General features: G+C 43.2%; 1 protein-coding gene across 1 annotated transcript in view; it reads left to right on the top strand.

Moving 5' to 3' along the window:
• LOC126484072 (mRNA cap guanine-N7 methyltransferase) overlaps positions 1 to 13,308 on the top strand; it is a 125,535-nt gene that overhangs the window by 25,446 nt on the left and 86,781 nt on the right. Inside the window, exon 5 of the mRNA XM_050107441.1 lies at positions 4,707 to 4,874. Coding sequence (XP_049963398.1) covers positions 4,707 to 4,874 — 168 coding nt within the window. The remainder of the gene's footprint in view (positions 1 to 4,706; positions 4,875 to 13,308) is intronic.

Raw genomic sequence — 13,308 nt, 5'->3', positions numbered from 1 at the left:
GCTAGTGAGACGAGGCCGTTGGGATCCAGCACGGCGTTCTGTATTACCCTCCTGAACCTACCGATTCCATATTCTGCTAACAGTCATTGGATCTCGACCAACGCGAGCAGCAATGTCGCGATACGATAAACCGCGATCGCGATAGGCTACAATCCGGCCTTTATCAAAGTCGGAAACGTGATGGTATGCATTTCTCCTCCTCACAAGACGCATCTCAACAACATTTCACCAGGCAACGCTGGTCAACTGCTGTTTGTGTATGAAAAATCAGTTGGAAACTTTCCTTATGTCAGCACGTTGTAGGTGTTACCACCGGCGCGCACCTTGTGTGAAGACTCTGAAAAGATAATCGTTTGCATATCACAGCATCTTGCTCCTGTCAGTTAAATCTCACGTCTGTGGCATGTCATCTTCGTGGTGTAGCAATTTTAATGGCCAGTAGTGTACATTCTGACAAAGTTTGTTCTGCTTGGAGCCTTCTCACATGGATATGTTTATTGTGATGCTGCATGCAGAACCGGAACTGATGTTAAAGGAGACTTGGTACTACTATTATGTCTAGTGTTGTTGCTCGTACCACTTTCAGTGCGCCTATCTCTGCTGCCACGTCCAGGGAAGCCGCAACAAAGTTAATTTTGTTGACAGTCTGTGGTACTCCAAACATCATCACACTCCCCGTTAGGGTATTTGTCTTGCTGTAAACGAGCACATTTACTGACTCGAGGTATGTGACATCACTGTGGAATCCTACACGGCTGAACAAGCAACATGCCTGTCCTCTCTGACACTAACTGTGTGAGTCTGTTGAGTATAGTCTTCCTGAATCCATTGATTTCTTATTCACATGTTAGTTGTGGTATCCCAGCCGACAAATTGGCAGTATCGCTGAACGATAAAACTACAGTCCTGGTAGACTAAGATACTGCTGATGTCAAATTACAACACTTGCTGGTAGACTTTTCTTCTTGCAAAAAACCTTAATTCAAATGCAGTTTTTGAATGAAATTACCACTGTGCATGTATCCTTATATACAGAACGTACGTGGTGCTACAACTACCCACTTTGTGCTTTTGTGCTGAAATGCTTCTCATTTGCATACACAAACATTTTAAACACTTCACGTCAATTTGACATTTGTTGCCTGCCGCATTTATGATTTGGCAATTTTAACCATCAGCAGTATACATTATAGAATGTGCTTTCTGCTGTGACATTTAATTTGAATTAAGCATAAGGTAGTTACTGAGGAGGATTATTGCACAATGTTAATTCCAATGTGTCAGTGTGTTTAATGACGGCTCTCACCATGTTCCTACTTACTCAACTTCTTAAGCATTCCTAATAGAGGAATGCTTCTATCATTTATTGTACAGCCTGAACATGTGTCAACTACCACCTTGTTCTGTTATAATAATTTTTTTCAAGTTTAGTTGGATGGGTAGCTAAAACTAGCGTTTAAGAATAATTAGTTTCAGATAGAGCTGTGCTCAGTGCCAGTTTCTGCCCACTCAGCATGTGTCTTGCAGATTGGCCCGCCACATCTTTGATCTCAGTGCAGCTTGCCACACCACAAATACCAGATATCCACTCCCCAGCACACTAAACTGTCCACACTACTTGCACGTTCACCACTTCAGCCCACTGCCTGTGCTGTGGTGCACCTTATATCTGTTTGCTACCGTTTATAACTGATGGGAAAAAAAATATTACTTTGACGACGTGTATTGATTGAGTTGTGCTGTGTGTCAGTATACTATTATGTGTGATTATCAGCAAAGCCACTGCAAGAGTGCAATGCCTTCAGTTCTGTTAGATATATGCTTGATTTACACTATTTGGAAATTAAGATTCGATCGAGAGGGAAGATATTCTGAAATTGTCGTTGTTGTCACATAAACTTTTCCAGTAATAATAATTAAACACCTGTGTGCATTTTGTAATTGGCTGGAGGTGAAAAATAAACTGGCATCACTGTGAAGCATGCATGGTCAAACTTTTGTTGAGACCACCGCCAATGTGCCCCTGAAAATGTAATTGAGAAAAGAATAAATGAAAATTATCAGAGGGCTTTGCTAATAGATACAGAACATAATGCAGCAGAGGCAACAGGCTGGTCTGGTGGGCAGCCTCACCGATCAAAATGAGGGCCGCCGAGGCTCGTCAGCACGGTCTGATTAGCTTAGCAAGTCGTGTTTTGCTGCAGAGTCTCATGAGCCGGACGGGCTAGCCAGTGATCCATACAAGTTAGGCAATGAGATGCGCGTTGAGCGGGCTAAAACTAGTCTAGTCCTGGGTGCCACAACTTTCTGTAGAAGGGACTTCAAGCATCTGTTTAGGCAGTATGATACACTACATAGTCTGACAGTATGCCCTCAGCATACAACTGTATTATTCAGTTATCCAAGAAACTTAATAAGTTTTGTATAAGTGTATCTGTTCATTGAATAAAAAGGGAAGTCAATAGGTTTCACTAGTTTTATTGTGGTTTTTGCATTTGCTAGTTAGCTGCATCAGTCCAGAGGCTCGATGAAACACAACAAATCTTAATTTCTTTCTTTTTCATATTAGCATCTTTCTTTTAGTTTCAAAGTATTTTTGTCATTAATTGAAGGTTCTTTCAACGATTCTGATTAGAAAACACGATACAGTTTCAAGATTAATTATTAACATATCGATGACATTTGTTGTTGTAAAGGCAGAGATGGCTTTCATTCATTGATAATATACTTGAAAGTAGTCCATATCATTGAATAGTATTTCTGTTCAGTACATTTAATATTTTTCACTTAAATGTCAATCCAGTAATTTCAAGTTCAGGGGTGGAAGTTATTTAATGCAGTTAATTGCCTGACATTTTTTGTCCAATAAATGTTCTTGATTCACTTTTGTTGAATGCTTGATACATTAATTGACTTTACTTTGACTATATGCAATATAAATAATATAACTGAGCAGTTTGTGCCTGTCTTCAATCATATTCCAGAATAAACTGCCCATGTGCATTTCATTAATTATGTAGTGTGACTGTTTGTTTCTATACTTCATTTATTATGGTATTATTATTATTATTTATATTATTTATTAATATCATTTAGTGCAGTGAGGCATTTAACAAGGCTGAGTCCATCATCTAGCAATCGCTAGCAGTTGGCTAAAACGTTGCAGCAACCAACACTGACACTGCAAAATTTTGCATCAGTAGAGAAGTATGATGCCACTTTGTCATGATCTTGTAAACTCCATACAACACAAAAAAGAAATTGAATTGCATAAGTATTTTTAAATAAAGCTTCTATGAATACATTGATTTATAAATGTTTACCTCACACTGCTCAGGCTAGAAAGATGTAAGTGCTTTCATCAATATCTGTGACTCTAAAAGTTAATGAATGACATGAATACAACTAAATAAAAATTTCAGTTACAAAGCTTGAATTGTTGAGGGGGGACAACATTTTCTTTGAAAATGGCAGCAAAAAGATTGCAGGGATATCAGTAATATGACAAGAAGTAAGTCTTTGGGATATGAGCTGGTGCTGTTCAGTTTGGGTGAGTGACAGGAAGTAACATTGGGTAGCCATGTTTGAGTTTTGGGGAACACTATTCATTCAGACTGTTTCTAAAGGTATGGAGTGTGACATACAAAACACAACTTAGTTTACTTGAAGTATACTACATACACAGAAAAAAGGAATGCCAATTGAACTCAGGAATACTCAAAGTTGTGTATTGAAGACAGTATCCAGAGGATGCTATCCATCAGTTTGGACACAAGTCCTTGACAGATTGTATGTTGTTTCTCTGCATACACCCTGGCTTCAGTTATTATAATAAGACAAAATCACAGTATGATAAACTGGTAATTATTGGGGTAACACATCATCACTGAAAGCACGTATTTGGTGGAACTTAGCTTTCATGCTTGTCATAGACACTTCTGCTACGTATGCTGTTGCCCAATCCTGTTGAAATAGTATTCCTGCAGGAAATCCAAGCCTTATCAGCCCAGTTTGCACAAAGTTATGTTGCCACTGCTCCCTGCCTATCGTTCATCTCTCATGGCTTGTAGATACCGTTGGTGCAGCTGTTGTGGAAGTTGCCCAGTATACACAGTTCTGTACACTCACTGCTCCAGTTGAACAGAAATATAATTTGTCACTCACCATTGCTAACGGTATTGGCATAGTCAATGAAATTGATGGGCATTTCCTGCAGAGGGTTCCATATTGCATGAAATCTGTGCCTTTCAGCTTATGCAAAATCATATTTTATTTGTTCACTTTGCTGTGAAGAATATATATTAGGGATTTGCTCAACACCATTTACATAGGATGTAGGTGCATAAGTAAGGATTTAGACATGTAGTCATATTAAGAACTTGAAATAAGTGAGCACACATTTTCATCCCACCCCCACTTGTTCCTTCTCTCTCTCTCACATGGGGGCGCATGGGCCACACACACACACACACACACACACACACACACACACACACACACACACAAGCTAAAGGGATGTTTTAGAATAAAAAAGTAGGAATAATTCTGCCATTAAATATTTCAGGGTCTTGTGAGTGTGTTTAATGTGTTGAGAGATGTGTTTACAGTACTTGATTTCATCGTTCTTCTAATGTTGTGTAACTTACATTTACTTGTATGTTGCTTCAGAGGAATAGTTTTATATATCTGATCAAATTTATTTTCAGGTACCGTCTACAGAAATCGGGAAAGACGTCTTTTGGTAATGAAATATATTTTGTAGATTTTGAAGGACGTGTGCCCCCATACCCATTGTTTGGTACAAAATACAATTTTCACCTGGAAGGTGTAGTTGACTGTCCAGAATTTTTGGTTCATTTTCCAACATTTGTCAAGTAAGTATTATTTGGCGGTATTTTCTCTCCCTTTTTCTAGTGGAAGGGGTGACTGATCTACTGATGACAAGAGTATGGTATACACTTCACTGTGGAACACAATATTAATGTACAAAGGTTCACTTGCAGGGATAAATCTCAAACTGTTTTTATTTTAAAAGTTTTCCTGTTTTCAGATATTATATGCCATTGATTCCATCCTTTATCAAAAATTTTCATTACTGAAAATATTATAGATCAAAAGAAAATTCATAAGAGGAAACTACAAAATTACAAGGAGACGAATGCTGGGCCAATCCTCATCTTCAGGAAATGAAATTTCAGTACTGCCAATGTTGTTGTTATTGTCGTCGTTGTTGTTGTTGATGGCGGTGGGTGTAGATTTCGGCGTCGTCGTCTTCGGTCAAAAGATTCGTTTGATGCAGCTTTCCATGCTAATCTATTGTGTGCAAGACTCTATCTCAGTGTAACTATTGTAACCTATATCCACTTGAACCTGCCTACAATAATCAAGCCTTGCTACCTCTACAATTTTAACCTCCATAGTTATCTCAATTACTTTGCTCCTTGAAGTCTCAGAATGTGCCTTATCAGTGATTCCTCCTTTTAGTCCCCCCACCACCACCACACCCCACCCCCCTTTCCCCCCACCCTCAGGGGACTTGTGGCTCTTTCATGAGTTGGTGCATGGCGCACATAAGGCGCTGAGCTATTGTGGCCCTTGCTTCCTTCCTGGGCTGCATTCCCTTACCCATGCCCCTCCCTCCCTGTCCTCACTCCCTCCCTCTGCCCACTTTCTTCCCCTCTTGGGTTTGAGCTCCCCTTTTAAATTTTGTCATCACAGTGCAAGCCAACTGGGGAAGTACACTTTACTTAGTCATTGGCATGTGGCCTTACCATCTCTTTCATTCTTTCCTTGTCATCATCCTTTTAACATTCTATAGCCAGCAGGGTAACCAGTTCTTGTAATGGGGTCATTATGTACTCTTTTGGTTTAGCCCCCTGATAACCACTTCTGATACCTGAGCTGCTACCTGCCCATGTAATCCTAGGAGTGGTTACTTGTCATCCTGGAACAAAAGAACTACTGGCAATGGACACCATGCCAGATGGCCCTTCCTGTGATTGGGTGATGCCCATGAGGAGAGCCCCTGATCAAAGTGGGGGGTATCGGGGTGGACACTTTGCTTGTAAAACATATTAATCCCCAAAAAAAGAAACTAGCTGTTGTTCTACAGCCATCTCTTTAGTTGGGCATGGATCCTTTAATGCTCATTCTTTTGTCTCTGCAGCCTTCCCTTCCCTCGCTATCCGCTAGGAGGAGGGCCAAGCTGACCGGCTTGGGGTGGAAGCCTTTCCCTGCCATCTGGTCTGCACCAAGTCTGATGGGGATACTTTCACCACCACCAAGCTGTTATTTTTTGTGGAAGTTATCAAAGACAAGTTTTGCAAATTACGCACTCTGAGTGAGATACGGTTAGGTTTGGCGTGGATCAGAACTACTTCTGTGGCACTTTGTGCCCATGACCATCTTGGTCACAACCCAATGTCAGTTACTTCTCACCAGTCTTTGAATATTGTTCAGGGTGTCATTTTTCACAGGGAACTCATCCCTCAAACTGATAAGGAACTTCAGACTAATCTGGAATGGCAGGGCATTAATTTTGTTCAGAAAGGCCATAAGGCCACTTGCAATGATGCCTGTGCCTTTAGCATTTGAGGTGGTTACCATACTGGAGAAGGTCAAGGTGGTTTATCAGATGCTTACGGTGTTTGCAGACCTCTGTGCGATGAATGTGGATGCCCACACCATGAAGAGAGTGTCTGTGTTCTGTCACCTATGCATGTTAATTATCATGACCATCAATCTCCACACTCCCTGGATTGCTCGTTTTATAAGAAGACAAATAATATACGGGAGTGTAAGTCCTTGATCTTACACTAATGCTCATCAGAAATATGAACATTGTCACCATGTGTGTATGACACTAACTTTACCTCTGTTGCATCTCTTGCCCCTCCTCCTTCCTTCTTATCCCAGTCTCACCCCATTTCCTCTCCTCCTCCCCTCTCCCTCAGGTGTTGCTCCCCCACCCCAGCTGGAGAAGTGTGCCCCTTCTTCAGCATCTGCTGTTGATTGAGACCCCAGCATCTGCCCGACTGCAGACGTGCTGCCAAATGTCAGCTGCGCAACCCTCAGCTCGTGCGCTCCAAGGTCATCCGCTCGCTCTCAGTTCCAGTTCTCACTGGAGTCTGCTTGCTGTCTGCCCTGCTTTTCTTGACCTGCAAAAGAGAATAAGAAGAAACATAGTTCCCAGCACAAGTCCCCTCAGGTGCCTCCCGGGATTGCCAACTGTCCCCTCGCAACCTGAGTCGGACTTCTCATTTTTGGTTTATTCGTGTCACCCCGTCCTTGTTTGTGGAGGATGGTGACCCAGTGGTGTGACCAGCTTTGGTCCATTTGCCTCCCAGTTGGATTCCTGTTCCATGCTTATTCAAAGGATTTATACTGGATACTACCATCACCTTCCGGAATTGCAATCCCTTATTTCGTTCTGCGCTGCAGCTTTTGTTACTCTCCAGGAATCTCATTTTACTGATGCTCACTCACCACCCTTCATGGATTCTGTGCATTCTTTTGAAATCAGGTCAGTCGATCGTGTTTGCAAGTTGGTCCATATGAACGTTGTTAGTATGTGGATCCCCGCTTTGTACCATAATGGAAGCAGTTGCTGTCTGGATCCACCTGGACTCTGCAGTGATGTGTCTCCCTCCTTACAGGCCACCTACATCCGCTGCCCTAACTGCCCTCCCTTCCTCCTCGTGGATTTTAATGCTCATTACCCTTTGTGGGGGCAGTGCTTTTTCCTTTAGTCGGAGTCTCCTCATAGACCAGTTTCTTGCAGATCACAACCTGTGCCTTCTTAACAATAGTTTCACCTACTACCCAGTGTAGTAGTGATTATGGCACTTTATCTGCCATTGATCTTTCACTCCCTTCTCCTTCCCTTCTTAATTCATTACACTGGTCCATGCGTGATTATCTCTGTGATACCGACCACTTGCTGTTGACACTCTTGTTCCCTTCCCGCCTTTTAGTGGCCAGTTTACCCTGCTGGGCTTTCCATCATCCTGATTGGCATGTGTATACTGTCCAGGTCATGTTTATACCTCCTTTTATAAGGTTGTATTGATGAAGTCATCAAAGATGTGCCCGATATTATCATTCGCGCTACCAGCATTGCCATATCCCTTTGGATGGGCCCCTTTCACTGCCAGATGGTCTGGTGGAGGAGCACAACATTGTCATTCACGATCACCATTGAGCTTTGCAATGCTTTAAACAGCATCTATCTTCCACCAGTCTTATTGCCTTTAAACACCTTCCTACCAAAACCTGGCACTTAGTAACACAGAGCAAGCGGGTGAGTTGGGAATGCTTTGTCTCCTCCCAAGTTTTTCTCCTGTCTGTCACAGGTGTGGGCTATGCTCCTCACCCTCCAAGGTTGCCTAGTCCTCCTAGGTGGCCTTTGTACAGGTTCGTTGGTTCTCACGGAATGCCTTGTGACCCATTTTGCAGTGGCACTGGTGTCAGCCTCCTATCTGGACTCCTCCAGAAACTGCGGGTTGAAGCTTCCCACTTACGTTTTACCACATTTGTGGTGGAATGATACAATGAACCTTTTATTAAATACTTTTGGCACTCTTCTCTTCCAACAATTCAGTCGTTGGCTCCAATTCTGTTAACAACCAATTGGTTCAACACCTCAGTCCTACACAATGACAATATCTTCTCTGGACTGTTAACCACATTTGCCTTCAAGGTGTTTTCCACTCTCAATAGGAGACAGTATTGCGTCTCTGTCCTTAAGCACGGTAAGGATCCATCATACCTCGATAGTTATTAGATGATCAGTTTGACCATGCAAGTTATTTGAATGGATGGTAGCTTGTTGGTTCTGTTGGGTCCTCGAATCTCGGGACCCTTTGTCGTCTTAAATGCAGCTTTCAGGAAGGAGAACCTCCAATCAATCATACGCTTTGGTTGGACACCAAAGTTCAGCAGACCTTTCCTCAGCGCTGCCATCTTTTCGAAGTTTTCTTCAATCTTCAGAAGGCCTGCTATGCAGCTTTGTGCTCTCTCATCTTATTTACACTCGATAAGTGGGGTCTTTGGGGGACTCCTCCCAATCTTTATTCACCAGTTCCTGTCCCAACAGTCGTTTAATTTCAGTTCGGCACCATTCTCAGCTATCATTGGATCCGGGAGAATTGTGTTCCACAGGGTTCTGTATTAAGTGTCCTTTTCCTGTCACTGTTAATGGTGTTGTGGTCCCTGCATACCAATGGTCACCCCTGTGCTGTATGTGGATGATTTTTGTATCTGGGCTAGTTCCTACTTGGTAGCTTCTGTAGAGGGACAGCTCCAGGGTGTCATCTGGTGCATTTCTGCTCTCTCACGGTTGTCAGCTGTTCTCTCCCATTAGATCATGTTTGGTATACTTCCGTCGCCATGTGACAGTTCATCCTGACCCTGAGCTCTACTTCGATGCCCAACACCTGTCAGTGGTCTCCAGTTCTATTTCTTGGTCTTCTTCTTGATAGCAAGCTTTCTTGGTTGCCCCATATCTGCCTTCTGAAGGCTAACTCATTCTGTAACCTCACTCTCCTTGGCTTACGTGCACATAAGTCTTGGGGTGCGGACTATTCTCCTCTTGTCTGTCTTTATTGGGCTTTGGTTGTGCAACATCTGGACTAAGGGTGTCAAGCCTATGACTCAGCTGCCCCCTTCCGTTCTGCACCTCTTGGACCCAGTCCATTTGGTCACCAGCACCTTTCAAACTAGTCCTGTCGGTAGTCTTCTTGTTGATGCTGGGATCCCTTGGTTTGGTGGCCTCAGCTCCTGGTTTCCTATGCCGTTGCTATCCACTCATTCCCTGCTCACCACTCCTATTCTATTATTTATTACTTTCATAGCTTTAGGATGTCACCTGCTCGCTGCCCATCCTTGGGTGAGTTTCCAGTTGGGCTCCGCCTCGGTTCTCTCCACCACAGTTTCCATCTTCCATCTTTGTTTTTTCTGACGCTTTAGTCTCTACCATCCACAATCTTCTCGCCTATCTTGACCGTGCAGCTAGTTCGGTTGATTTCCTTTGGGTCTCCGCCCATGTAGGTATCCCGGGTAGTGAACTTGCCGATCTTGGTCCTTGTGACCCTTCCAGGGACAGATTTGTGGCTTCATATTGAATTCATTTTTGCTCAGTCGTGGACTGGTGATTAAGAGGCCCCCTGGCCATGTGTCGTTCTTCCTTCCACCTGTCCTGGTGGGAATCTAGCACTCTCTCCCAACTTCCTATTGGCCATGCCAAGTTGACCGATGGCTTTTTACTCTGTAATGAACCATAAACACCCCCCCCCCCCTTTTCCCTTTTTGTAGTTGCAGGGCCCCATTATGGTGGTCTGTATTTTACTGGGCAGCCTTGTCTTTCAGCCCTTTGCGCTACGTACACTCTCCTTGTCACATGTGTTAGAGGATGGTTACATCCAATCTGTTTTCTTGTCCTCCTATATTTAAGTACCTGAATTTCCTTCCTTCCAGAATTTGAGTCCCTTGGTTAGTGTTGGCTTTGGTTTGGGAGGGGTTCAGCCATGCCTCCATGCTGGCAAGGTTTTCCTCTTCCTTTTCCCTGTGTTTTCTCTGGTCTTTTGTGCTGTTTTGTTTCCCCCTTATCTTGTGTCTTCTTTCCCTGGAGTTGTCCCCATTGTCACGACCATGGTATGGTGTGGAGATCAGGATGGGTCTGTGGCAGTGCTGACACTACATTGCATGTAATGTTCTGGGATGTCCCCTTGCGTTCGCAGCTCTCTCTCTTCACCGAGCAAGGTGGCGCAGTGGTTAGCACACTGGACTCGCATTCGGGAGGACGACGGTTCAATCCTGTTTCCAGCCATCCTGATTTAGGTTTTCCATGATTTCCGTAAATCGTTTCAGGCAAATGCCAGGATGGTTCCTTTGACAGGGCACGGCCGATTTCCTTCCCAATCCTTCCCTAACCCGAGCTTGCGATCCGTCTCTAATGACCTCGTTGTCGATGGGACGTTAAACACTAACCATCTCTCTCTCTTCTATTCCTTACACTTCCTCCCGCCTCGACATTCCTTCTGCATCTTTATTTGCCCATTTTCTGTTTGCCTTGGCTGGATTGTGCTGTTCGTGTTGTTCCTCCTTTAGTTTCTGCTACTTTAGACCATGGGACTGGTGACCTCGCTGTTTTGTCCCCCCACTCCGCCATCCCCTTCAGTCAACCAACAAATCAACTGAGTGAAGTGGCGCAATGATTAGTGCACTGCACTCACATTCGGGATGATGGCAGTTCAAACGCACTTCCAGCCATCCTGGTTTAGGTTTTTTGTGATTTTCCTAAATCGTTTCAGGCATGTGCCAGGATGGTTCCTTTGAAAGGGCTTGGCCGACTTCCTTCGCTGTTGTTCCCTAATCTGATGTGACCGATGACCTCCTGTTTGAACCCCGCCCACCAAATCAACCAACCAATCAACCGTCTTTTAGTCAAGTTGTGAAATAAACCTCTTTCCTCCCCATTTTGATTCTGTACCTTTTTATTAGTTATCTGCTCAGCCAATCTAATCTACAACATTCTTCTTAGAAATACATTTCAAAAGCTTACATTCTCTTCTTTTCTTAACTGCTTATTGCCACCGTTCAGTTCTGTATCCAATACTTTCAGAGAAGACATCCTTACACTTAAATTTATGTTTAGCATCCACAGATTTTTTCCAGAAGAATTATTCAGTGTTTACAATTCTCTCTCTCTCTCTCTCTCTCTCTCTCTCTCTCTCTCTCTCTCTCTCTCCCCCCCCTCCCCACCCCCACCCCACCCCCAGAAACACCTACTTAGATGTTGCAAGTGTGCATTTTATTCCTGTTTATTTCGATCATTGTCACTTGCTGCCCAAAAAACAAATCTCATCTACTACTTCTAGTGTCTTATTTACTAATCTATGTTCCTTCAACATCACCAGATTTAATCTGACTACATTCCATTATGCTTATTTTGTTTTTGTTGATATTCATCTTATTATTTATTTTCAAGACACTGTCCATTCCATTCAACTGCTTTTCCTAGTTCTTTGCATCTGTGAGAGAATTATGTCATTGTCAGACGCTAACATTTTTATTTCTTTTCCCTGAACTTAAATTACCTTCCCTATTTTCTTCATGGTTCCTTTTAATGCTTGCTTAATTGTGCAAGTTGTAGATAACATTTTGCACTCTGTATTTTGTCCCTGCTACCTTCAGAATTTCAAACAGTGCATTCATCAGCATTCTCAAAAGCCTCCTACAAATGTCAGAAATATAGGCTTGCCCTTTTTCAGCCCATCTTCTGGGATAATTCAGAGGGTCAGTATTGCCTTGCTTGTTCCTCCATTCCTCCTGGACCCAAAATGATTACCCTGAGCTTGGCCTTCTGCTAGTTTCTCCATTTTTCCGTAAATAATTGATGACAGTCCAGTCACATTAATGTGAGCACCTTTCAGAAGCCTGAATAACCACCTTTTGCAGCACGAACATGCAGGAAGAGTGTCAGTGACGTTCTGGAAGGTAACCAAGGGATGTAGAACCATGCCAACCGTGCTAAGTTTCTTGGTTGAGGCATGAACAGTCTGATGGAGGTAGTCATATAGATTCTCAATTGGTTTTAAATCTGGGCGTTTGGTGGCCATAGGAGGAAACTCATCCTGTTGCTCTTCAAACATTGCAAGTACACTGTGAGCTGTGTGACATGTTGCATTGTCCTGCTTGTAGATGCCGTTTCGCTGAGGAAAACATAAACTTCATGTAAGGGTAGACGTAGTCCCCAAGGATAGATGCATACGCGAGTCGATCCATTGTGCCTTACAGATGACGATATCACCCAGGGAATTCCATGAAAACATTCCCCAGGCTATAACCCTCCTTTCTCTGCCGTGGACCATTCCTAAGATTGTGTTGCAGGGCCTTACACACTACCAGCCATCTATTGGATGGAGCATAAAATGTGATTAATCTGGAAAGGTCACCTGACGCCACTCATTGGATGTGCAGTTGTGGTATTGGCATGCAGATTCCAGCCTTCGTCATCAATGAACAGCAGTCAGCAGGGTTGGATGAACCAGGTGCCTTCTGTGGAGACCAATACGCAGCAACGTTCGCTGAACAGTTGTCGAGGAGACACAGTTGGTAGTCCCTTGGGTCACCTGACTGGTCAGTTATTTGATAGTTGCAATTATATTTGCCTGTATACATCTCCATAGCAGTTGTTCACCTCTTTCATCTATGGTCTGTGGTGCACCATAAGTTGCATCAACAGCTGTTTTGGATTCTACCATTTTCCAACTCTCGGTATACTTTAATCACGGAGGCACACAAACAATT

This window comes from Schistocerca serialis, chromosome 6 (assembly GCF_023864345.2).
Source record: "Schistocerca serialis cubense isolate TAMUIC-IGC-003099 chromosome 6, iqSchSeri2.2, whole genome shotgun sequence".
Classification (NCBI taxonomy): domain Eukaryota; kingdom Metazoa; phylum Arthropoda; class Insecta; order Orthoptera; family Acrididae; genus Schistocerca; species Schistocerca serialis.
Note: the sequence above shows the minus strand (reverse complement) of the source record. Positions and strands in the feature narration are given on the sequence as shown.